At 35.6% G+C, this 27,359-nt stretch overlaps 2 protein-coding genes across 4 annotated transcripts; one reads left to right on the top strand and one right to left on the bottom strand.

Annotated features, from left to right (window-relative positions):
* Positions 1 to 927: 927 nt before the first annotated feature.
* On the bottom strand, positions 928 to 11,337 carry LOC121415110 (protein JTB-like). Of its 3 annotated transcripts, none has more exons than XM_041608208.1 (5): positions 11,219 to 11,337; positions 9,020 to 9,140; positions 4,282 to 4,435; positions 2,075 to 2,157; positions 928 to 1,548 (listed from the first exon to the last, which is right to left on the bottom strand). In XM_041608208.1, exons 2-5 carry the CDS (start codon positions 9,103 to 9,105, stop codon positions 1,386 to 1,388), a joined length of 486 nt encoding a protein of 161 aa, XP_041464142.1. In that variant the 5' UTR covers positions 9,106 to 9,140; positions 11,219 to 11,337; the 3' UTR covers positions 928 to 1,385. The 3 variants fall into 3 exon arrangements, with proteins under 3 accessions (XP_041464142.1, XP_041464141.1, XP_041464140.1); XM_041608207.1 differs by having other exon boundaries at positions 9,020 to 9,143; positions 11,230 to 11,337; XM_041608206.1 differs by having other exon boundaries at positions 11,230 to 11,337.
* A 1,905-nt stretch (positions 11,338 to 13,242) lies between these two features.
* Positions 13,243 to 19,812, top strand: LOC121415109 (F-box only protein 22-like). The gene is made up of 5 exons (XM_041608205.1): positions 13,243 to 13,700; positions 16,159 to 16,312; positions 17,017 to 17,212; positions 18,201 to 18,546; positions 18,782 to 19,812. The coding sequence occupies exons 1-5, from the start codon at positions 13,330 to 13,332 to the stop codon at positions 19,176 to 19,178; spliced, it is 1,464 nt and encodes a 487-aa protein (XP_041464139.1). The 5' UTR covers positions 13,243 to 13,329; the 3' UTR covers positions 19,179 to 19,812.
* The last annotated feature ends 7,547 nt before the right edge of the window (positions 19,813 to 27,359 follow it).

The raw sequence follows: 27,359 nt of genomic DNA, 5'->3' as shown, positions 1-27,359 counted from the left end.
TTCTGAGTTGGACTTGACCTTTAAAAAGATCAGTATGAACACTACCGCTCAAGCAAACTTCGTTGAATGACTGTTTGCTGTGTGCTTTAAAGTGCATGGCATCTACATGTATCCAAGATCCTTCTGAAGAAAATTTTGTTGTAAAAATAACAGAAAAATAGTAAAAATGCTAGTAATAATTTGAGGAAAATCCATTCTCAAGTCAACCCCAGTAAAATATTGATTTGAATAAATAGAAAAAAATCAAATTAGCATAAGACTGAAAATTTCATCAAAATTGGTTGTAAGACAAATTTATTTTCGCATATTTTTTCACAAAACAGTGATATGCACAACCCTGTCATGCAAATGAGTCAGTCGATTATGTATGTCACTCACCATTTCTTTTGTTTTTTTATTTTTGAATAATAGAATATTTAATTATTTACAGATTTGACCAGAGGGACTGACTTGACAATCGTATAGTATTAAACAATGCTAATTCCACATATTCAGGGAGGAATTAATCACAGTTTCACTTGACAATGAGGAGAAAATTAGGATATTTCATACAATAAAATATAAAAGAAACAGTGAGTGGTTGACGTCATCAGTCTCCTCATTTGCATACCAACCAGGATGTGCATATAACTGTTTTGTGAAATTAAGCGAAAATTAAAATTGTCATAACTTTCTTATTTTAAATCTGATTTTGATGAAATTTTCAGTGTTATGCTAGTTGATTTTTTTCTCTTTTTATTCAAATCAACTTTTTGTTGGGGTGGACTTGTCCTTTAAGACAGTTACTAGAATTTCAAGTTGTTTTTTTTGTTTAGCAAGCAAATGCCCCATATGCTATGCAATGTATTATGCATGAATTTCAATTTTCTATTAGTTCCTAATGAATTTTTTTTGCTTTCAGGAGCGGGTGTGAAAAAAAAGTTGTCTGTTGATATATTGAAGGTACAATAAAAAAAAAATTTTTTTAAACGATATTTCATTGACTTTTTTTAAATACATGATGTATGGGGATGCTGCTTGCACATGATGGACACAAATCAAAGAAATAAACTTCTAGAACTTTGTAAAATGTTTACTGAAATTTCCTCAAAACTTTACCAATATTTTTTATCATTTTTATCTGCTATTTTCACAATAAAATTTTTGACGGTGAACTTCCCTTTAACGCAATTTTTATTGCCAAACTCCATTATTCTGATCCACATCCAATCCGGACCATTTGATGGTGAATTCATTTAAGGGGTAGTGTCTTCCAATTGACCTCATACATGTAGTATACCATCAGTTTCATCTTTAACACCATATGAAACCTCACAGATGAATATTGCATGCCTTTCATTGGCCTGGTCCATCATCAAAATATAACTGTCATTAGTAGTCTCTATTTAAGCTGAGTTTGATATCTGTTTTCTGACTCGTTCTGCTGCTTCGCGATTGAGCTTTCTTCGTCTCACGTATACAACCAGAAAGGCAAATAATCCAACGAAAAACATCACTCCTTCAAATACCCAGAATGATTTTTCTATCAATTCCCTTGATCTGGGACAACTGTATGAAATAAAGAAATCAAAACAAAACAATGAATTACAGATCTACCATATATAAAATCACACAATAGGCATGAATATTCATATCTGAATGGCATGCATCTTCAAAGGCAACCAAACAAAAGTTGATTAAAGTAAAAAGAAGAAAAATATATGTACCAAAAACAAGAAAAATATCACACCAAAATTTAAGACTCAAAATTTTATTGAAATCGCTTGTAAAATAAGTTATGACATTTTAGAATTTTGATTAACTTTCACAAAATGTGCAAATGATACGTGTCGATGATGTCACTCAGTGACTGACTTCTTTTGTATTTGATTGTTTGAATTATACAATGTTTCACTTTTTGCAGATTTGACAATTTGACAGATTTGACAATAAAGAACAACTTCATGAATTACAAGAGGTTATATCCCACATATCCAGAGAGAAATAAATTCATTTCACATTATAACAAATATAATGAGAATAAGATGTTTCATGTGTTATTACAAAAAAAAGTTGTGTCAAATATGGGACTCACCTTTTATAAACTTGTTGATTTGACTCTGTACATTGAACTAATTGTTGAAATCCTGTCTCTGAACAGGAATCTGTAAATACTTTCTGTAAGGAGAATGATAAAATTGACAACTTAACGGTGCGTAAAAGACATAACAAGTGGAATGCCTCTGGCCGTCTCACCTGCATCACGCGGTTCAATATAGCAGCAGTGCTCACTTTGAATACTACTCTAACTCGCACAAGATGTTCAGTGATACATGGTTACTCTTATTTCCCTTTTTTATGAACTAGACCAATAAACTTACAGAGATATGATGGTTATTCAACGAAAAACCCCAACATGGCCAAAGTTCATTGACCTTACATGACCTTTGACCTTGATCATGTGACCTGAAACTCGAACAGGATGTTCAGTGATACTTGATTACTCTTATGTACAAGTTTCATGAATCAGATCCATAAACTTTCAAAGTTATGATGGTAATTCAACAGATACACCCAATTCGGCCAAAGTTCATTGACCTTTGACCTTGGTCATGTGACCTGAAACGCGCACAGGATGTTCAGTGATACTTGATTACTCTAATGTCCAAGTTTAATGAACTAGACCAATAAACTTTCAAAGTTATGATGGTAATTCAACAGATACCCCCGATTCGGCCAAAGTTCATTGACCCAAAATGACCTTTGACCTTAATCATGAGACCTGAAACTTGCACAAAATTTTCAGTGATGCTTGATTACTATTATGTCCAAGTTTCATGAATTAGATCCATAAACTTTCAAAGTTATGATGGGAATTCAACAGATATCCCCAATTCGGCCAAAGTTCATTGACCCTAAATGACCTTTGACCTTGGTCATGTGACGTGAAACTCATGCAGGATGTTCAGTGATACTTGATTAACCTTATGTCCAAGTTTCATGAACTAGGTCCATATATTTTCTAAGTTATGATGACATTTCAAAAACTTAACCTCAGGTTAAGATTTCGATGTTGATTCCTCCAACATGGTCTAAGTTCATTGACCCTAAATGACCTTTGACCTTGGTCATGTGACATGAAACTCTAATAGGAAGTTCAGTAATACTTGATTAACCTTATGGCCAAGTTTTATTAACTAGGTCCATATACTTTCTAAGTTATGACATCATTTCAAAAACTTAACCTCAGGTTAAGATTTGATGTTGACGCCGCCGCCGTCGCCGTCGGAAAAGCGGCGCCTATAGTCTCACTTTGCTTCGCAGGTGAGACAAAAATGAAAAATTTGGTGCACTGTCGCAAGTGTAATAGAAATCCTTGACATTAATAATTCATGAGATTAACACAAGATCAACATTCACAGGATGAAAGTGATAACGTACTTCTGTATACAAAGGTGATGTCAAATAAGTAAACTTAATGTGGGTTGGTGTAGTTCCAGTCATACAATGGCCTAACCAGTCACTAATCAGAATGTCTCTTTTTTTATAATAGCAACAGCATTCAGCAGCAAGGTTTCCATTGCATTCACCAGAATGGATAAATCTTTAAATCTGATTTCCCAGAACATCCCGTTCACATACATGTATAAACCCAGAGGCCTATTTCATAAAAGACTACAATTATGGACACATTTTCATTGTGGATCAACAGCCAACTGGTCAAATTCACAATTTTCATTGTAGGTAGTTTGATTCCAAATCACCATAATCATTGAAGATTCAAATCATTAGTTGTTTTCTGAAACAGGATCAGGTCCATGTAACATAATATATAGCTGTTCAATCAATAGTACAGTTAAGCATAACTGGACAAACCATACATGTATATAGTTAATTAAAATTAGCTGTCAATACCAATCATATCTCTTAAAGTTACACCCCAGGGCCCGTATTCTGAAGTGGGGTAAAGTTAAACTCAGGTTTAAAGTTGTGGTCTAAGTATGGGAAGCCAAAAGTATCAAAATATCAAGTTGTACGTTTTTTTATGAATACTGTGCTCTTTCCTGATTCATCGATGGTGAAGACAATCATGTATTTATACTTCCTACACAATTATGAATGATTTGAGAGCCGAATGAGCTGAAAGTATGATATCTCTACTGTTAGTGATTATGTCACAATTGGCTGTCCATATTTACACAACTTTAAACCTGAGTTTAATTCAAACCTGACTTCAGAATACGGGCCAACAAGTTTAGTTTCCTTTTTCCTTTCTTATATTTCTATTTTCATTCCACATACCGATGCTAAAAGGTGGCATGGATCACAGGATCCAATGTATGTAAAATTTTCTGTTTCCCAGCACGGCGTCGGTGACCCTACTTCTTCTGTCTTCTGGAATTCAACCTTCTCATTCTCCTGCTCTCCCCTCTCCTCTCGATCTTCTACTGGAGCACTAACGATGGTAAGATGAAAATAAAGTAATATCATTAAAATTTCTGGGACTTTCTTTCCATTACTTTTCCTTTCACGAAATACACATCATACAAGTAGAGTTTCATTTTTGTTTATACAATTCATACTGTAGGTTGTGTTTGAGTTTGTTGTGCAATCATATTGTGTTTCCATTTGTAAACTGACCCCTTCAGCCTGTGTTGCTGGGCAATATTTGGATGGATGGAGGTGGGTGGAAGGAGGGATGGTTTGGATGGACAGAGGCCAGAGGGGCGGGCAGGCGGACAGATGGAAGGATTGCTGAGTAAGTAAACAAACAAATAATACATCTGAAAATTGAAAAAAAATCATACTTTAATATTGACCACAACATTTACCTCTTTGCAGAGAAAATCTTGTATATGTCTGAAATGATATTTTAGTGTTTGAATCTTTATCCTCCTCCACTTTATCCATCAGTTTTCTCTCCTCAATGATCAATCTTCTGATAATGATGTTTTCACTATGTGTCCCCTCTATATATTACGAGAACTGCCCAATGAACTAAACCCCTCAATTAAAATTCCGCAACTCAAGTTTGAGTGCTAATAAATTTCTTAGTGTGCCATAATCATATTTAAAAGTGGTATCATTGGAAAGTAGGATTATTCCTCTTTACGATCATGTGTCATCTGTAATGCTAGTGTTATCATGAAATACACAGACATGATAAATATGCAGCAATGTAAAAAATGAAATGTTGCAAAATTCGTTGCCATGTCATGTTTGAGTTCTGCAACTCAAACTGCAAGTTTGAGTGCTAATAAATTTCTTAGTGTGCCATCATCATTTGTAAAAGTGATACATGTATATTTAGAAAGCATGATTATTCTTCTTTACAGTCATGTGTCATTTGTAATGCTAGTGTTATCATGAAATACACAGACATGATAATACGCAGCAATGTTAGACATGAAATGTTGCAAAATGCGTCGTTTGCAATAGCGAATTTCCAATTGTTTCGATGATGGACCGAGTGCATTCACTGTCACCTGCATGGTGGAAATTCTATAGAAATGGAGACTCTTGTTAGAAATCAATGCATTTTGCAACATTTCACTTCTGACTTTTCTCGATGTTCAGGGTGATTGCATATTCCATGATTACATAATCACAGCAAATGGCATGTCATTGTAAAGAAGAATAATTTAGCTTTCCAATGATACCAGTTTCATCTTTTATACTTCATTAACCAAAAAGATATCATCCCCCAAAACTGAGTTGCAAAACTTTTTTTGAGGGGTTTATTTTATTAAAGAGGTACTCCAGGCTGAAAATAATCTTTTTTAATAAATAGAGTAAAATTCACTGAGCATAATGCTGAAAATTTCATCAAAATCTGATGATGGATGACAAACTAATTGGATTCTCACATTTAGCAATATTTTGTGAAAACATTGTGTATATCATCATGAATAAGGTGGGATGATAATGTCACATCCCCACTTTCTTTTTATGTATTACATGAAATCATTCAGTACTTATTTCATATTTCATTACATGTGTGTTTGATATTTCCCCAATATAATAAAATAAGTTTCAGTAATGAATATCTCATGCATTAAATTAGATTTTAATCCATTTTTTTTTATTCTTGGAAGACAAAATTTGAATTAAACATAATTTCATGTTTAATATTAGGAGTGGGCTATACATGTACATGGGTCAAAAATACTTTTTTTGTAATTTCAATATGGGAACAGTTTTTTTTTATTCCTTGTAATGTATCTCAACATGAAATGACAATATTTTTTGTCTTGGATCCGAGAAAAAAGTGTGCCGGGCCAAAATCCAAAATGGCCGCCAAAACCACCCAAAATCACAGTTTTGGCCACAACTTCATTATTTGGTGGTCTTTTTCTTTGGTTTTGGTGTCTATTCATATGTATTTGGGGGCAGGCAATTTGTTTTTCCTATTATTAATACTTTTAAACCATTATTTGTAGAGTTAAGGTAATTTTTGTACCTAAATTTTTCAATTTTTATAGCCTTTTTTCAGCCAAAAAGTAGATTTTATCGTCCTGGGGTTCTTCGATATTAGGTGGTACGAGGTCAACAATAGCAAGCAGCTTCATAGAGCTATATCGCTTTTATTCCTCTACTATGGGTTTTACGGATATTTGTGAAATATATCTTAAATAAAAAAATGTTAATTATCCATAGTGGCTATACAGTATTCAATGTACTGTACATATACTGCACTGCATAAATGCATTGGCCACCATGACAAGGCATGTATAAACTGTAGTGTTATACATGTAGAAATGAGCCCTTAGGTTTAGAATTAGATGCCTTAGAAATTGAAGATATGTTTTGTCTCAGAAACTGAGGACATGTTTTGTCAAATATCCTAATTCAGGGGGCGGAGAAAGGTAATTAACCCCACATCATGGCATTTACACTGTAGATATTCTGGGTCCCGTTGCATAAAAATTTACCATTATGTTAACTTAATGGTAGCTTACATGGAATCCTTGGTTCTGATTGGCTGTTGATCAACATTACCATGATTATATAGTTACCTGACCCCATAAACATAGGCCAGTGAGACACCACAACCAGGTAAAAAAAGCCTCCAAATGAAGAAGATATGGCTACATGTAGATATGTGATGTACATATATGATATGTGATATTTTATGTGAAATTCACATTGCTGGTTTCATCATGTACATCAGCTGACAAGCAATCAAATTCACAATTCACAATCTAATTTTAAACCTTAAGAGCTTATTTCTATGACACTATAGTTTATATACAGGCCTTGTCATATGTCATGGTGGTCAATGCATGGAAATATGCAGTGTAGTATGTACAGTAACACTACATTGTATACTGTATTGCCCCTATGGATAATTAACATTTTTTTTATTTAATAAGATATATTTCACAAATATCCGTAAAACCCACAGTAGAGGAATAAAAGCAATATAGCTCTATGAAGCTGCTTGCTATTGCTGACCTCGTACCATCTAATATCCAAGAACTCCAGGACAATAAAACCTACATTTGTCTGAAAAAAAGGCTATAAAAATTGGAAAATTTAGGTATAATTACCTTTTAACTCCACAAATAATGGTTTAAAAGTGCTAATTACAGGAAAAACAAATTGCCTGCCCCCTAAAACATATGAATAGACACCAAAACCAGAGAAAAAGACCACCAAATAAAGAAGTTGTGGCAAAAACTGTGATTTTGGGTGGTTTTGGCGGCCATTTTGGATTTTGGACCGGCACACTTTTTTCTCGGACCCGAGACAAAAAATATTGTCATTTCATGTTGAGATAAGGTAAAAGGAACACAAAAAAACTGTTCCCACAGTAAAACCAAAAATCACCCATTTATAGCCCACTCCTATTAATATGTAGAACAAGTGGGGATATGTGTATGACATCAGCTTGCTCATTGAATATTCATGAAGACATGCATAGAACATTTTACCAAAATAATGGAAATCTTTAAAATGTCATAACTTGTTATCCGATTTTGATGAAATTTATAGAGTTAGGTTTGTCTGATATTTCTTTACCGGTTCAAATTATATTTCCGCCTGCAGTACCCCTTTAATATAGTTTATCTGTGCCCCTATATTTTCAAAGTGGGATTCTACATCCCCTTCCCCATCTATATGTAAATATCCTAAATCCACTAAAACTATCACTTTTAATATCATTAAAGGGGAATGAAACCTTTGGAACAAGTAGGCTTGTGTCGAAACAGAAAAATCAAAGAATAAGAACAAAGAAAGTTTGAAAAAAATCAGACAAATAATGAGAAAGTTATGAGCATTTGAATATTGCAATCTCTAATGCTATGGAGATCCTCCCATTGGCAACACGGCAAGGATGTGTGATGTCACACATGAACAACTTTCCCTTTGATGGACTATGAAATACCCTGAAAATGTGTCTTTTTGCTTTTTTCGTATGGTGATACAAACTCTTTATCCATGATGTATTCTTTAAAAATCTGTATTACATGCCCTCCTATAGAAAGAATACATGTTCTACTGATAGATGTAATAAAAGAGGCAATTTAAGTGAAATATATACTAAAGTAATGGGGAGAGTTGTTCAAGAGTGACATCACACATCTTTGTCGCATTGCCAATGTGAGGATTTCCATAGCATTAGTGATCGCAATATTCAAAAGCTCATAACTTTCTCATTATTTGTCTGATTTTTCTCAAACTTTCGTTGATCTGTTTCTTTGATTTTTCTGTTTTCACACAAGCTATCTTGGTCCAAAGGTTTCATTCTCCTTTAATAGTATTATTGTCATCAACAATCTATACCATTATCATCACTATGATCATCTTGCCATTATCTACATCCACATATATTCAAAAATCCTGAATCCACTAAAACTTTTACTTTTAATATCATTAATAGTATTATTGTCATCGATAATCTATACCATATTCATCATTATAATCATCTTGCCATTATCTACATCATGTACAAATTATCATTAGGCCTACCATTATCATAATCACTATTGTTATCACTGTCACTTTCATCACCATCGTTCATAAAAAAAAAACTTACCCAAGAACTGTCATCGTATTTATGTTGAGTATTAAGAGTGTTGCTATAATACCCGTTAGGCAAATATCCACCAAAGTCTTCCACATACCTGTAGTGTTTTTCTTCCTTCAACGATCAGCATCTGCTTAGAAAATAGAAAAGAAAAGTATTTCAGTTCACTCACTGCACAGTCACACTTAATTAACTTAATCTCTTTGGCATTTCAAAACATTGAGAGTACAGAGTTACAAAGTAAAGAGAAGATCAACTACAATTTTCCATTATAGAAAATAAAACCTGGATGAGAGTTGGGGAGGCTGCCTGGGTATGGAAAAATGTTAATTCAATAACCATAACCCACAGGTCTTCCTCCCCCAACAAGCCCCCCCCCCCCATCCAGGCCCAAATCCATCCCAGTAGGAATAAAAAAATAAAATAGATAAAAAATGTTTCTTACTAAGTTGTTGCAGAGTTAGAATAGATGTTCTAACTTTTAATTACCTATTACCATGATTACATGGTCCCCAATGTGAGCTTGGTGGAGTAAAAAAAAAAGCTCAAGACATAAGGACAAACTTTACTTATCAAGACATGGTAATGATTTGTCTTGGATGAGGATATCCTTGACCTTGTTTCATTTCAAGAACAATTAATCCTCATTTTCAGACCGGCACAATTTGTATTGCTGACTTTGAAAACAGCCAAGAAGAATATTAAAAGTTTCAAAGATAAAGAGATAATTGGTCAAGGATATCCTCATCCAAATCATTACCATGTCTTGATAAGTATGTCCTTATGTCTAAGGCTTTTTTTTTACTCCACCAAGCCCACATTGGGGACCATGTAATCATGGTAATAGGCACCCATGGTTTCAAATCATCTCGCATGCGAAGGATTTAAATGCACCTGGTGCACGCGAATCTTTTACACCCTTTTTACTAAAATAACTATGACTTTACATCATAGCTAAGAATTCTAATTGTGCTATGACACTTACCGAACCATATGGATCGTTTGTTGACTTCTCTTTGCTGTTTTTTTTTTAATAAAATAAGAGCATTTTTCGTGATCTTCACGTACATACCTCCTGCTCAGCGTGGATATCAGTTTTTGCCTAAAGAGGGCTCGCGATATTATTCACAAGCCGGTAGGCACTTAAGAACCAAGTTTGAAAGGATACTCGTAAAATTACGTCACTCTCGCCGATGAATATTCATTAGATCGTGGTCGTGCGTATTCAATACGAGTGTCCTTTCAAACTTGGTTCTTAAGTGCCTACTGTTTACGGTTTTGCAAAGTGCTAGCTGCATTCTAGGCGATCAGCATTATTTTCTTGCTCGTTCAATCCACTTTCATCATCATCTTGTCAAAAAATGGCGTACTTTACCAATAATTATATACACGAGATGCAACCTGTTGATTTTTGGTACAATTTCCTATTATGCGCTGACGACTTGAATCGAGAATGTTCGATAGGAAAAATTGCTTTTCGATTGTTGTTTGCGTATTTTCCACCGCAGTATCAAGGTCTAAGGACGTATCGAACGGAGTATCCTGGTTGAGACTTGGAGGTAAGCGATAAATCACTTTTATAGATAATTTCCAATTCCTTTTTAAAACGACCTTAAATCATTCAATAAAGATTACCACAGTGGAGAAATACTGAAAGGTTTTGCGTGTTTTATTCCCTCATTTTCGTGTGATGAATGAAAACGTCAAAGTCCACTATGAAATCACATGCGTTGTGCGAGGTTAGTATTACTAACCTCGCATGTTGTGTGAGTGGGTAATAGGTCATTAAAAGTTAGAACATCTATTCTAACTCTGCAACAACCATAATGACATCTTAGCTTAGTGAAGTAACATTTTTCTATTTTATTTTTTTTTATTCCTACCGGGGTGGATTTGGGCCTGGATGGCCGATGGGGGGGGGGGGGGCTTGGGGGAGGAAGACCTGTGGGTTATGGTTATTGAATTAACGTTTTTCTATACCCAGGCCCAGGCAGCCACTCCAACTCCCACCACGCAATCTACTATCTAGTCGCAAGCATTAAGCACAGACCACCACAGATGTAACCCAGACACCTTACATAAAATAAAGCACATGGGACTGGTAAAAACACAATGACACATTGATCGGCCGCGTCTATATCGGTTTTGAATAACTCACTGTCTAAAAATAGTTGAAATTTTACTATGTTGATAAATAACGATGCATACCAAATACTTACAAGCTCCTCGTAAAATGAATAAAACGTGTCCAAACTGTTTAAGGGAAATGATATTGCTGTTCGGCTGTTTGTAGTGTTGCGTTCACAAAAATGAGTTGGCAGCTGAAATTATCGATAGAATTTGTAAATGAGTCATTGATAAAAAAATAACACGGGTGCGGCGAAGCGAGCCCCCCCCCCCCCCCCCCCCCCCCGGGGGGCCGGGGAACGATTTTCAATGTAGCTGTAGGGGGGTAGCCAAACGTTGGGGGGGGGGCTGGCCATGCAAAATATCACAAAGGTAATTTTTACATTTGTGTACACTGTACGTACTGGAAAAAAGTGGGGGGGGGGGCCAGGCTGCGCAGCCTCCCCCGGCCCCCCGCCTTCCACGGCCCGTGCTCCTGCAGCATATATTTCAAGTGTTCCTGAAATGACAATGGATAAGACTTCTGACATTTAACTATAAGCATATATAATACAAAATTTAATATGTGAAAACCTCGATCAGTTATTCATATTGTGATATTATGAAATTAGGCTCATCGCTCTTTATAGCTGCGCAGTATAATGAAGATTTTTTTAAAAAAATTTAAGGACAGTACTTCGTTCACAGTGAAACTTAAAGACCTAAAAATTCCCAAGGTAAAGTCCAGTTTTACACAATCCAAACTTGAGTCCCAACAATTCTAGGCCATGTACGTAAAGTGCAGGGGATAGGCACCGGCCTCAACACTCACCCCCCCCCCCCCAGCGCGGGCCATGGCACTTCGCTCGCTCGCTCCGAGGATATGCTACGGCATATTGTGCCCCTATATAGCTCTGCAAGGACCAATTCCAGCTTGGGCTCTTAATTTGGGTCAAAACCAACTAGTCACCCCCCCCCCTAGCTATATAGCTAGATCTGCCCTGATCACACGTTAAATAAATTGGATATCTTTAATTAATTTATGATGATCAGATTTCTTCATTTTCACACTGAACAAATATTAAAATGACATTTTTTAAATTTCATCATATCAGATTTAAGCTCAGATGGTTCTGGCTGAAAATATTTGTAGCATAGTAGATAGAGTACAATTCACAAAGCAAAATTTCATCAAAATCAGATAACAAATTAAAGTTTAGCAATATTTTTTGAAAATAGTCGTCATGAATATTCATTAGGTGGGCTAGAAATTGGGTTTATTCACAAAATTTCCTCAAAGAACTAGAAAAATTAGATTGACAACTGATTTAGTGCATTTATTGCTGCAAACTAACTTATTTCATTATTGAGTATATAGACATGTTATTCACAAGTATGAAATAATGAAAATAATTAATGTAATAACATAACAAAATGGAAAGTGGGGATGTGACATCATCAGCCCATGATGACGACTGTTTTCACAAAATAACTATGTTTGTTATCTGATTTTGATGAATTTTTCAGCATTTTTCTCAGTCATTCTATTCTATACATGTATTAAGGTATAGTTATTTTCAGCCCGGACCATCCCTTTAATCAAATCAGCATGCATGTCATGAGGCAGTCAAACCATACTTTGCAGTGGAACCTTAATATTCGAGGAACAAAATAACAATTAATTAAAAATAAGTATTGAGGCGCATGATCAGCGGCATAATGGACCAATTTGAGGGGCTAAACATGGTGTATGAAGCAAAATTTCTAAAAAGTTGCAAGCGAGCCAAAAAGAAATGACCACTTCATGTAAAGTTATAATCAATTTTCTGAAAGATTTTGACAAATTTAGAAAATAAAATTTCTCCCTTTTCCCTTTCTTTTCTTTCATTTTTCTCTTAATAGACCCCCTCAAAATTTCGAAATATGTTCATTTTTTACCTAAAGTTTTAAAGAAAATATCAGTATAATTGTGATCTTTTCCCCGTTTTTAAAGTTCTTTTTGTTTTATTGTTGATCGTGGTGGGCTTTCAAAGCACGGGTATTTCCCGTGTACTTTAGAAGTATTTCGTCCGATTGAATTTATCCTTAGAGACACCATAAAAATAACCGCTTATTTCAGACCAGGCAGGGTGTGTTCAGCTGGCCGCAATTTGGTCAAGGCTCTTTGTTGTTTACTACTGGACAGACGTCCTCGAGACCGAGTTCATGTAAACATGAAGCTCGCTCAGCGACTGGCCAGGCAGCTATCAACATCGCGATCAGGATCGTACTCTCCCACGAGTCCAACGAACACAAGTAGGCATAGTACTGATTTTGAACCCTGTCATGCCTTTCCTACTAAAACTAGTAAAAGTCCCAGTGTGGAAATAATGGACAATCAAGCAGAAATAGAGGAAAATGACGAGATCAAGACTCAGCACGAAGCCGAGCCAGAGCCAGAGGGCAGCGGTGACCGTGATGAGGGCGGTGATCCCAGTGAGGAGATGACCGTGGATGCGTTTTCGTGGGTTATGACGGAATGTCTCGAGTTTATCAACAGAACATTCGGCTTCCTCACTGCGAAGGAGCTCAATACTTGTGCCAGGTGAGTGAAAAACATGACTTAAACTACTTCCTAATTTTCAAATTCACAAATCACAGGGAAGACAGTTCAATTCATCAAATCATGACACTGAGAGTGGTCATGTCATGATTAACAATAATCAACATTATTTTGGTCACCCTGACTCCCTGTCCCTGGTTTATTTTTTTTGTAAAAAAAAGAAGATCTGTGTGGCCTGTAGCTGTTGTGGTGTATGGGGACTGGAGAGACATGATTTTTATAATATTTTTAAATATTGTTTTATTATGTTTGATCATATGATTTCATTCTTGGATGCAAATAAAAGGCCATCTGGGCCAATCATTAAATCGAATCCTGTTATTTATATTTCCTTTTCTTTACTTATCCTCTGTACTAATGGTTGCTCTTTCCTCCCCATTTGGACCCCCCCTTTCTTATTTCCATGTTATGACAATGCTAATGATAATAACTGTAATAGTATTTGTTGTCATTATTAATTATTCATCATCATCATACTCAGATTAGTATCATTATCATCAGAACTTTTGTTTTCTTCTTTTACTTTATAAAATGATGATCATCAATCTTTACAATTTGCCAAGTAGTACTATTCGACAGAACTTTCTTTCTAATCACTGTGCCCTCTCTCACCTGATGCGTTTATCGTACACATCGAGATCCTGAGATCCAGTGCTAAGTTCCATTGCTGCATGCTGATGCTGGGTTAGAAATTGTTAAATAAATCCCCAGAAAGGATAGTTTTGAACTGGTATTCCTACATGTACCACTGTGCTACTACTACATGTACTACTACTACTACTACTACTACTACTACTACTACTACTATTACTACTGCTACTACTACTACTACTACTACTACTACTACTACTACTACTACTACTACTACTACTACTACTACTACTACTACTACTACTATTACTACTGCTACAAATTCTACTACTGCCACTACTACTACTATTACTACTACTACTACTAAGTACTAAGTACTACTACTGCTACTACTACTACTACTACTACTACTCCTACTACTACTACTACTAGTTACTACTATTGCTACTACTACTACTACTACTACTACTACTACTACTACTACTACTACTACTACTACTACTACTACTACTACTACTACTACTACTACTACTACTACTACTACTACTACTACTACTACTTACTACTACTACTACTACTAGTTACTACTATTGCTACTACTACGGCTACTACTACTAGTTACTACTATTACTTCTACTACTACTACTACTTCTACTACCGCTCCTTCTACTACTGCTGCTGCTGTGACAGCTACATGTAATACTTCTACTATTCTACTACATGTACTTCTCCTACTCCTCTTACTACTACTACTACTAAGTACTACTACTACTACTACTACTACTACTACTACTACTACTACTACTACTACTACTACTACTACTACTACTACTACTACTACTACTACTACTTCTTCTTCTACTACTACTACTACTACTACTACTACTACTACTACTACTACTACTACTACTACTACTACTACTACTACTACTACTACTACTACTACTACTACTACTACTACTACTACTACTACTACTACTACTACTACTACTACTACTACTACTACTACTACTACTACTACTACTACTACTACTACTACTACTACTACTACTACTACTACTACTACTACTACTACTACTACTACTACTACTACTACGTACTACTACTATACTACTAGTTACTACTATTGCTACTACTACGGCTACTACTACTAGTTACTACTATTACTTCTACTACTACTACTACTTCTACTACCGCTCCTTCTACTACTGCTGCTGCTGTGACAGCTACATGTAATACTTCTACTATTCTACTACATGTACTTCTCCTACTCCTCTTACTACTACTACTACTAAGTACTACTACTATTACTACTACTACTACTACTACTACTACTACTACTACTACTACTACTGCTACTACTACTAATACTACTACTACTACTACTACTTCTTCTACTACTACTACTACTACTACTACTACTACTACTACTACTACTACTACTACTACTACTACTACTACTACTACTACTACTATTACTACTAATAATAATAATACTACTGCTACTACCACTACTAATACTAATACTATTGCTACCACTAATACTTATACTAGTACTAATACTACTACTGCTACTACCACTACTGTATTATATATATATATATATTATATTGGATTTATAAAAACTATCAAAATACAATCACAAGGTCTACTGGCTCAATTATGTAATACAGCACTCTGTAAATAATTGGCACATGCACTTTACCCAGGTGGAATCAACTAAACCATGTTCTCAAATTAGACTACCCTAAAGAAAAATGATACAAGATTTTATTCTGAAATCATTTTATTTCAGAATCGAAGCTAGGAACTGTAGTTTTTTTTTCTTTGTTTTTCATTTGAAATGTAGAGTTTGTAAGGTGTGGCAGAAACAAGCCAATCGGACCTTATCTCGGCGGCAAGATCTCAACTGGGTGTCTGAACTGAAATTATCTCACGCTACCAACGACAGGATATCACATCCTTTGGGTTTTTTTGGACATTACCTTCAGCAAATGACACAGGTAAAAGTGCAGAAGCTACCCACTGGTATCTAGATAGGGGTGGGGGCTTGGGGCACTTGACCCTGAACCCCCCCCCCCCAAAAAAAAAAAAAAAAACTCCATGAACATGTAAAAAAATATAGAAAACGGAGAAAAGGGTGAATTATATCCGTTTTCTGAATATCATGTACATGTAATTAGTCTATTGGATCTTAAGTTTGAAATGGTAAACTTTTTGCTCACTCACAGCTTTTGAGAAATTTGACTCCATAATCTATGTTAGGCACCCCCCCAAATTTCTTTGCTATTTATGCCATTGCAGCCATTGTCAGTGATATTCAAAGGTATTATGATGATTGTTACGTAACATAGAATTAGATCCCTATTTAGCAGTGCTTCGTAGTATAGTGATACACCTTATTTACACAAAATCGGTACATCTTGGCAATTAAAGAATTAAATACTCATTCTTCACATTCTAATGTGTGAAACAGTATTATTGCTTGGAGAAAGACCCAACACTTGGATGGGAAGCCATACTATTTTGGATACTTTCTTAGCAGTTACAGTATACATCTTTTTTCTACCAGAATCTTATATGTACGACAAACGCTTGGATAGTCATTTTATGGGATTCTGTAAGTACTATGAACTCAATTTTGAGATCTTTGCCACAACTGGAATGTATGTTTGATATATAAAACCCCCCTGTTCATTTCTCACAGTCAATGGGGCCGGTCCCAAAGTTTGCTTTGATGTTCACGGAGTACTCCAAGGGTTCGGACTACAGGGGTACAGGCCAGAAGAGAAAGAATTCAGAAGATGTAGGGCCTGCGAAATCACAGGAGGTCGTAGATTATTTCAAATCTCTGCTCCCTCAAGATTGTGTATTCCTGAGCCTCATGACTCCGGGGGTTGCAGGTAAGTAATAAATTAAATCGTTTATTTGGAATAGATTTAAAGGACAAGTCCACCCCAACAAAAACTTGATTTAAATAAAAATAGAAAAATTCAACAAGCATAACACTCAAAATTTCATCAAAATCGGATGTAAAATAAGAAAGTTATGGCATTTAAAGTTTTGCTTATTTTCAACAAAATAGTTATTATGAACGAGCCAGTTATATCCAAATGAGAGAGGTGATGACATCACTCACTCACTATTTCTTTTGTATTTTATTATAAGAAATATTTTTATTTTCTCGTCATTGTCATGTGAAATGAAGTTTCATTCCTCCCTGAACATGTGGAATTCCATTGTTTTAACATTTTGTGCTTCAGGCAAGGAGGTCCTAATCGTCAAATTTGTAAAAATTGAAATATTGTATAATTCAAACAATAAAAAACAAAAGAAATAGTGAGTGAGTGACATCATCGACTCTCTGATATGGATGTAACTGGCTCGTTCATATAACTATTTTGTTGAAAATAAGCGAAACTTTGAAATGTCATAACTTTCTTATTTTACATCCGATTTTGATGAAATTTTCAGCATTGTGCTTGTCTGATTTTTTTCTATTGATTAAAATCAACATTTTTCTGAGGTGGACTTGACCTTTAAAGACAGCCGTTATATCTAATTCTAATCAAATCATACATGTAGCTGGTACAAAAAAATGTTAAAATGGCTGTTGTCGACTCGCCGTACGGCCGACATAGGGGAAATGTTACTGCAGCATTACTGTCTGAGAATAGTTTTCTGCATTGTTAGAGCCAGATAAAAGAGCATGGTGAATATTAAGAAACATTCAATTTTTACAAGTTTTGAGCATTTCCAGCTTCTCATATTATTAGCACAGAGTCACACCATGACCACTCTACAAAGGAGAGGTCTGTTAAGTTAACTCGGGTTTAGCACTACCATAGCTATCAGAAAACCACCTTTTATGTTTATTTTTGCCACAAATAGGACCCATGGATAGTGCGAGCACAAAACCCGGTAATGAGAGCGAGGGTGACGGGGCAGCAACCTGCGTCCTCTTCCCCAGCATCCCCGGCGTCCAGACCCAGCTCCTGCCCATCTCCCCCAAACTCCTTCAGGGAGGCTACAAGGAGGAGCTCTGGCAGCGATGGCTGGAGGCAGGGATCTCCCCCAACGATACCCAGTGTGTCTTGCTCTTCGGATGGGGCTTCATATCGGGTGTCCAGCAAGCAGCAGCTGAGCTTCAGAGGCTCTTCCAGGACAAGGCCAAGAAGAATCCTGTCATCGCCGGAGGGATCGTCAACAGGTTGCTGAGTAAAGGAATCTGCTCAAAGTGAGTTATCAGTCTTAATTCTCCATTTAAAATTCAAGCATGAGTAAAGCTTTGATGAGGGGCAATTACATGTAAGTGTCTTACATGTGTACTTACGTACATGTATCATCTGTTGTCCATTGCAGAAAGACTTGCATTTAAACGCAAGTAAAAAAAAATTAATCGGAAGTCCCAAATGCGCGCTGTTGATTGGTAGAAAATCAAGTTACCAATGATTTTTCTTTATATATGACAGATCCGAGGAATCGTCTGGAGTGATAGGAGTAACGTTCTCAGGAACCAATGTGAAGGCCATTTCAGTACTTCTCAACGAGCAGGTCAGGACACGGACGGAAGCGAATGCTGCCATCGCCAGGCTGAAAGAAGCCAACCTTCCTATCAGGCCCAACTACAGCCTGGGCTTCATGTTTGCCTGTGCCGGAAGGGGGGCGCACTTCTACGGAGAGGACAATGTGGAAAGCGAAGAGTTCCATAAGCTCTTCCCGGACACTCCTTTGTTCGGTTTCTTTGGAGGCGGGGAGATTGGCTGCTTAAACTTGACAGCCGGCAGAGACATTGACAAATTGATGCTTTCCAACACGGCCCATGCATACACCACCATTATGTGTCTTGTGACCTTCGACCCCAGTTAGAAAATCATGTGAGTAACGCCGCTAGACTTGAAAGGTGGACAATGCTTGCTATCGTTTCTTACGACGGATGTAAAAGACAAAAATCTTATTGATCGCTATCATTATCATGCTGTATTGCACAAAGTATTAAAAGTTTTCTGTCTTCTTTTTACGAAGTCTACGAAAATCTGAACCAGATTTTGTGGCATAGTCACATCTTATGGATGAGGACATACTGTCTATCCCCGAAGGACTTGTCCGTGAAGGCCAAGTGTGATTTAAAGTCATTTTTAAATGGCGATGGTAGTCAGGCACCTTGCCTAGTTCTAAGCCGCGTCATTCACACAGGAATCTGGTGAGCTGCTTTCCTTCACTATAAATCCTCAAGAAGGGAAAATAATGTAGATGTGCGAAAGCCACTGTGAAACGACTTTTAGTGCCTTCACAGAAGATGGCCATAGTAATGTCACCAGTGCAGTGATGCATAATGTATCATGTGCAGTAGAGAGGGAGAAAAAAAGTTGAGTGCGACTCACCTCCTTATTAAGTCTCTCAATGTATATAATCTTTATTTCAATAATGTACACGCACACATATACACCAAACTAAATGCATGCACGTATTTGTCGAAACAGTTGACACATACAGCATTTTGTGACTCGATCCTATGTGAATTTGAAACAGAATTCTCTGACAAAACCAAATCCCCAAATCTATATTTTTTGTAGGTTATGATATCCAAACTGAATATCAGTAAGTAATCATTGTCATCATTGACCAAAATGGCCACAAATCATTGTGACATCACACCAGATACTTAATTCAATGTCATGTGATCCTTTTCATGGAACATGATTTCTTCCATACTTTTCAAGCATAAACAGTACATGACAGTTATTGATGTCATTGCAGTTTTTACATTGAATAATTACCATTATTGTGCAGTGCACTATTAACTCTCAAGTATTATTAAGAAGCATATGATACCAAGTACATGTAATCCAATTTTCAGAACACATGCATTTTTAAACAGACATCAAATGTACATGTACAGTTGAGTTTGCGTAATTTGATCTGACATATTAACTAATGCCTTTTTAGTAGTTGATGCAAATATTTCAGACAAGATTATGCAAAGCATGTGTTGTTTACCATTTCTAAAATGTTTCCCCAAGATCATAGATTTTGACTGCATAGGCAGTGCTACCTGAATGTAGATCTTGCCGCTTTCAAAAATCTGTACATTGTAACACACGTCAGACATACATGTACATTTAGGTGGAGCTTCAAAGAAGTATTCATTGACATAATGAGTGGCGTTTCTGAAAAACCTTGTGGGCGGGATTTCAGGGTCCCGTCTTGCAAAGAGTTACGATTGATCCGATCAACCTCATTTCTATGAAAAGCCATCAATGTCGTAATATTTTACAGGAAATTTGCACTATATACTTTGTTTAGAAGCACAGTTTTTATTCAAGAAAACAATGTATGATTATATATCATTTTTAGAAAATATTTTGAACAAACATGCATTTTAAATGTTGATGTTGCTGGCTTTCCATAGTGGTGGTTGATTGGATTGATGATGCCCCATTGTTAGAAATTACCTTTGAATCAGCACCCAAGCAAAATTTATGTATTTATGAAGTCATGTGCATATGAGTTGTTTATTATGCGCATGAGTGCTATGCATCATGGGATTGTTTCATACCACTTGTCATCATGAAAAATTTGCAGTAACAATTCAAAGCTACTAGAATCACTCAATCTGATGGGCTTGGAGTAAACTTATTATAGTCATTGTGCTTTTCTTTTATTATAACAATTCCTTATGATATAGGCCCGTATTCTGAAGTCGGGTTTAACATAAACTCAGGTTTAAAGTTGTGGTTTAAGTATGGCGAGCCAATTGTTACATAAATCACTAACAGTAGAGATATCATACTTCAGCTCATTTGGCTCTGAAATCATTCATAATTGTCTAAGAAGTATAAAAAGATTATTGGCTTCACCATCGATGAATCAGGAAAGAGCACAGTAAACATGAGAAACATACAACTTATTAATAACAAATTTGATACTTTTGGCTTCCCATACTTAAACCACAACTTTAAACCTGAGTTTAACTTAAACCCAACTTCAGAATATGGGCCATAGGGTCTAGATCAGAGGGTGCCGGTATGATTTCCAAAGATACTTTTGAATATGATCATTATTGATATTTGATATATATATTTTTGTATCATTTCTGTTAAAAGAACATCTCAGAGTATAAATGTACATATACAGGGTTTATCTAGCCTATAGTGTGATGGCATAGCATCAAATTCTGACGTGGTTACACCTTTTCTGCCGGCTAAGGCAAGTTAGAAAACAGCGCTTGTAAAATTAGAATTATGTACCCCATTATATATACATGTATAGTATTAAGCATCATTCTTTTTGTAAGCACAAAAATGTGTATATACATTGACAATGAAAAGGTGAAAATGCTATTCCACAGTAACTCATGTTAAAAGTAATGGGTATATTTTAAGGTTATTTTCAAGGGTCTTGTCTTGTCTTTCTGCACCATACATGTATGTAAAGTAGACTTTATACTTTGAATTAAAAAAAAAAGAAATATATTGGCCGTACTTATACAGATTCTTGATGCATTTAGTTTCGGTATCAACTTGCTTTCAAGAAAACAGACATGGTCTATTCACAAACTACATAATGAGGCAAGGGGACTTGAAGTATAAATAATTGACAAAACTTTTCCACCCATGACTTTGATAGACGCTTGAGACCATAAGGCACAATCAGGGGAGCATTTCATGAAAGGACTTGTCAGACACTTTATCCGACAAGTCCCATTTTATCCGACAGTTACCATAGGCGCGATAGCTCAGTTGGTAGAGCGGGGATTCGTATTTCGGTGACCCGGGTTCGATTCCCACTAGGTGCGCTAGTGCCCTTTGGTAAGGCATTAATCCTCAGTACCAGGTCCTTCGGAGAGGACCTTAAGCCGTCGGTCCTCTGGTTGCTTGCTTACAAGCATTCATGCTTTCTTAGCAATCAGGTAAAAAATCACCACCAATCTCACCACCAATAGTAGCAGTGCTTCTCAGCCAATCAGAATTAAGTAAAGTTGTCAGATCTGACAACTTGTCGGACGAAAATATGGATGAAATGCTCCCCAGGATGTCTTGTTTGCACTTCCTGCTCAGGGTTTCCACGACGTTTCCTCTGGCGACAATTGCTCCGATGGAAAACCTGCATGTTATTATTAAAGCAAAATAAAACTTAACATCCAAAAGGGATAACAAAGGTTATGACATTTAAAGATTTGCATCATTCCGATGAAACGATTTTAGGCATGTCTTCATTAATATTCAATAAGCAAACTGATGATGTCATATCCCATATTTTCTCCCCACTTTTATTATATGAAATTAATTTTTTAAAATTTCCTTCAGGAACCAAAAATATTAATTCCTGCAACTTTTTTCATTACAAGGGAGAAGTATCATTCACACCTGAAAAAATGAGACAATTATGTTTTCATGTAATAATGTAAGAAAAAAGAAAGTTGGGATGTGACATCATCTGCCCACCTAATGAATATTCATGACGACGTGCATATATTCAAACTGTTTTCACATTATATTGCTAAACTTTAAAATTGGATAACTTCGTTATTTGTTATAAGATTTTGATGAAATTTTCAGCATTTTGCTCTGTGAACTACATGTATACTCTATTTATATAGATATGAATATTTTCAGCCCAGAGCATCCATGTAAGACGGAAGCAAATGTTGCAGGAGCGTAGTATGTCGTGTCACCCTGCACGAAGTTCCAGCCCTTGAAAAACCAATCTTTACTTAGATTACTGATAGATATCCGCATTATGATTTCCCTTGTACTGGCTACCTTGTAGGATCAATGCCAGTGACTGCTTGTGATAAAACTACACTGGAATATCTGTGTTTGCAGAGTGACCTTGCATGTTTACGAATGGTGAGTGCAATGACCATTGATAAGGGTTGAACTTTGAATTATGACGTACAAAGCCACGCAAGTCGCAAAGTACACACAGATAAGTCTTTTCCTGTTTAGATGGGTATGTATACATACCCACTGAATTTCTCAAAATTATATACTGAGAAATTCAATTCTGCACCTACATGTAAAAGTTGGCTGTTTTTTATTGTCTTTAAAAAGTACCACAGGACTTCCAACGTGTGGACCTTCACTACTTTGCATATTCAAATGATATATTGAAATTCCTCATAAATATGATTGACCCTGCCCCCCCCCCCCACCCCCATCCTCCCATGGTGCATGTATGCCCTTACACCTAGTTAAAGGACAAGTTCACCCCAACCAAAACTTGATTTGAATCAATAGAGAAAAATTCAACAAGCATAACACTGAAAATTTCATCAAAATCGGATGTAAAATAAGAAAGTTATGGCATTTTAAAGTTTCGCTTATTTTCAGCAAAATAGTTATATGAACGAGCCAGTTACATCCAAATGAGAGAGTTGATGACATCACTCACTCACTATTTCTTTTGTATTTTATTATATGAAATATTTTTATTTTCTCGTCATTGTCATTGAAATAAAGTTTCATTCCTCCCTGAACACGTGGAATTCCATTGTTTTAACATTTTGTGCTTCAGGCAAGGAGGTCCTAATTGTCAAATTCGTAAAAATTGAAATATTGTATAATTCAAACAATAAAAAACAAAAGAAATAGTGAGTGAGTGACATCATCAACTCTCTCATTTGGATGTAACTGGCTCGTTCATATAACTATTTTGTTGAAAATAAGCGAAACTTTGAAATGTCATAACTTTCTTATTTTACACCCGATTTTGATGAAATTTTCAGCATTGTGCTTGTCTGATTTTTCTCTATTGATTCAAATCAACATTTTTCAGAGGTGGACTTGACCTTATGAAATTCAGATAGCATTTTTCAGTGTAATTTTCTTATTGTCGCTGCCTAAGTCAAACTTGAGAATTAAGTCTTGTTTTATTAATTTCTTGAATTTCAATATTCTATTTCAAATTATGCAACCTGTATAATGACCAAACTTAAAATGGTATACTACTACACTGTAATTGCTGTAAAGTTCTGTGTGTTTTCTCTATTTCCAGGCTGAAAGGATGTTAAACGTAGTATTTATGCAAATCGAATGCTTATATACACATGCATCTGAAAGCAGTTTGACTGAGAGATGAAAATAATACCACTTTTATGAAGTAACCCTCAAATTTTGGGTACTACTCCTATGTGTTTAAGATCACATGCTCGATCTGTAATAAAAAAAGGAAAAGTAATCGTTTTGCTACTTGGTATCATAATTATTGTGGTATAAATGTACGGAGAAGTTAATTAGTATGTTATCATTCAAGTTGGCCTATATTACTAGACTACACTAGCGTTATGAGTAGTTGAGAACTTGAGATGGCGCTATTGGTTTGTATGTCTTTTAAAAGGAGCACTCGGATAAAAAGGCTTCAAAAAGATTTAAGGGTATGACTTAAGTCGCACTTAAATGCCAACGCGTACATGATATGTAAAGCGCGAACTTATTGATACGCAGTAGTGCGCATCCCCATGGTATTGTCTGACCAATGCCTTTTATACCGCACAGAACTAGGCATTTAAAGGAAAATGAAACCTTTGGAACAAATAGGCTTGTGTAGAAACAGAAAAATCAAAGAAACAGATCAAAATAAGTTTGAGAAAAATCGGACAAATAGTGAGAAAGTTATGAGCAATTGAATATTGCAATCACTAATGCTATGGAGATCCTCCTATTGGCAATGCAACAAGGATGTGTGATGTCACTGATGAACAACTTTCCTTTTGGTGGACTATAAAATACCCTCAAAATGTCTATTTTTGCCTTTTTTTTTTGATGATACAAACTCTTTATCCATGATGTATTCTTAAAAAATATGTATTACATGCTGTCATGTAGAAAGAACACATGATATATGGATAGATGTGATAAAAGAGGCAATTCAAGTGAAATATATACTTAAGTAATGGGGAGAGTTGTTCACAAGTGACATCATTTCTTTGATTTTTCTGTTTTCACACAAGCTATCTTGTTGCAATGGTTTCATTCTCCTTTAAGTGCCAATCTAAGTCATACTTAAATCTTTGTGAAACACCCCCTGGTCCTCCATCTTTCATGAATTGATATAAGTCACATTTGATCCACATCCACAAATTCAGAAGGGTGTGTAATATGCTTGTATCATATGTCTTTTCATTTATTTTAGAAATAAAAATGTTTTGAAGAATAAACTTGAGTAAGACACTTACTCCTTGTGGTGGGATATTTGCAATATGAAGGAATTTTATGTAGAAAAATGGATCTTTGTAGCAGGTTTTATTTACAAATTTGTACAAGAACAAAATTATGGAAAGGGGATATATCATTAAATCATGTTGAATATGATTTTTTCCCAATTCGTTTTTTGTTGTGAATTAATGAATTCTATTTATGTATTACATCTGATATATATTGGGGATTGGTGCACATATCTAATTTCTTGATTTTTGTCCCACCTGTGAAGCAAAGTGAGACTATAGGCGCCGCTTTCCGACGGCGGCGACGGCGTCAACATCAAATCTTAACCTGAGGTTAAGTTTTTGAAATGACATCATAACTTAGAAAATATATGGACCTAGTTCATGAAACTTGGACATAAGGTTAATCAAGTATCACTGAACATCCTGCATGAGTTTCACGTCACATGACCAAGGTCAAAGGTCATTTAGGGTCAATGAACTTTGGCCGAATTGGGGATATCTGTTGAATTCCCATCATAACTTTGAAAGTTTATGGATCTGATTCATGAAACTTGGACATAATAGTAATCAAGCATCACTGAAAAATTTGTGCAAGTTTCAGGTCTCATGATTAAGGTCAAAGGTCATTTAGGGTCAATGAACAGATACACCCGAATTGGGTGTATCTGTTGAATTACCATCATATCTCTGTAAGTTTATTGGTCTAGTTCATTAAAAGTGGACATAAGAGTAACCATGTATCACTGAACATCTTGTGCGAGTTAGAGTAGTATTCAAAGTCAGCACTGCTGCTATATTGAACCGCGTGATGCAGGTGAGACGGCCAGAGGCATTCCACTTGTTGTTCTTTTATTCCTATCATCCTCATCTCTCCCCCCCACCTCTTGTCATTCTCTTTGTCTGTCATCTTGTTATTCATAAGATGTCTCTTTTCCCTACATGTATATCTCTTTCTTCTTTCATTCTTGCATAATTTTTAACAAACATTTCAAACATTGGCTTTTGCTGTAATTACTAGCAAAAATAATACACTTATCACAATTTATTTTATACTTTTTATTTATTTTTTTGTAATTTTCATAATTTTTATCTATTTACAAACATATATATAATCACATTTCTTTTGCACTTTGCAAACTTTACTTGATACTTTTCAATCTTGTCAGCAACCTGCCTACTTTTCTTTCTCCATTTCGATTTTGTTCTGAAACAAAATGATGAGGAAATCGAATGGATTTCGTCATTTTGTTGCCATTTTGTATTCAGAACCGTCTGTATCACGTGACCCACCAGCTCCCTTCCCGCTGCACACCCGTAACCCAAGACAACCTGCCTTCATCATCAAAAACTAACACAATCCAATGTACACCCCCAAAGTTTTTTAACTCCCAAGATGGAGAAGGATTTAAAATTCTCATCAGTCTGGATTAAACTTTGAGGAGTGTTTTAGGATGTTAAAGTTTGGATGTAAAGGCAAGTTGCTTGGCCTTCGAATGCTCGCAGTACTAGAGGAACTGACAAAATCACTCAACCATTTGTGATCAGACGCTTTCTGGACTTTTCTTTAAATACTTTCCTAGTCTTTCACTTTTGTCTTGGCCACTTCCCTTTTCTGAATGCTTTCTATAAACCATTCCATCAAAATACTTATGATACTACTTATAATACTTGACTTTCTAGTTCTACTACGTACATTACTGCATAAATATATGATATAAATATATACTATAGTTTTTTTGTGTCATAATACTATAACATTTTTCAATTTTTTTCATGAGATTATGAATGACATCTTAATGTCAATCATTTTGATTTTCATAGACATAAATTCAAGAACATTCTTTCTATTTGCTTCAACTTCTTTCAATTTGTAGGTTACA

This window comes from Lytechinus variegatus, chromosome 5, assembly GCF_018143015.1.
Source record: "Lytechinus variegatus isolate NC3 chromosome 5, Lvar_3.0, whole genome shotgun sequence".
Lineage (NCBI taxonomy): Eukaryota > Metazoa > Echinodermata > Echinoidea > Temnopleuroida > Toxopneustidae > Lytechinus > Lytechinus variegatus.
The sequence above is the reverse complement of the archived record's forward strand: the minus strand, read 5'-3'. Positions and strand labels throughout refer to the sequence as shown.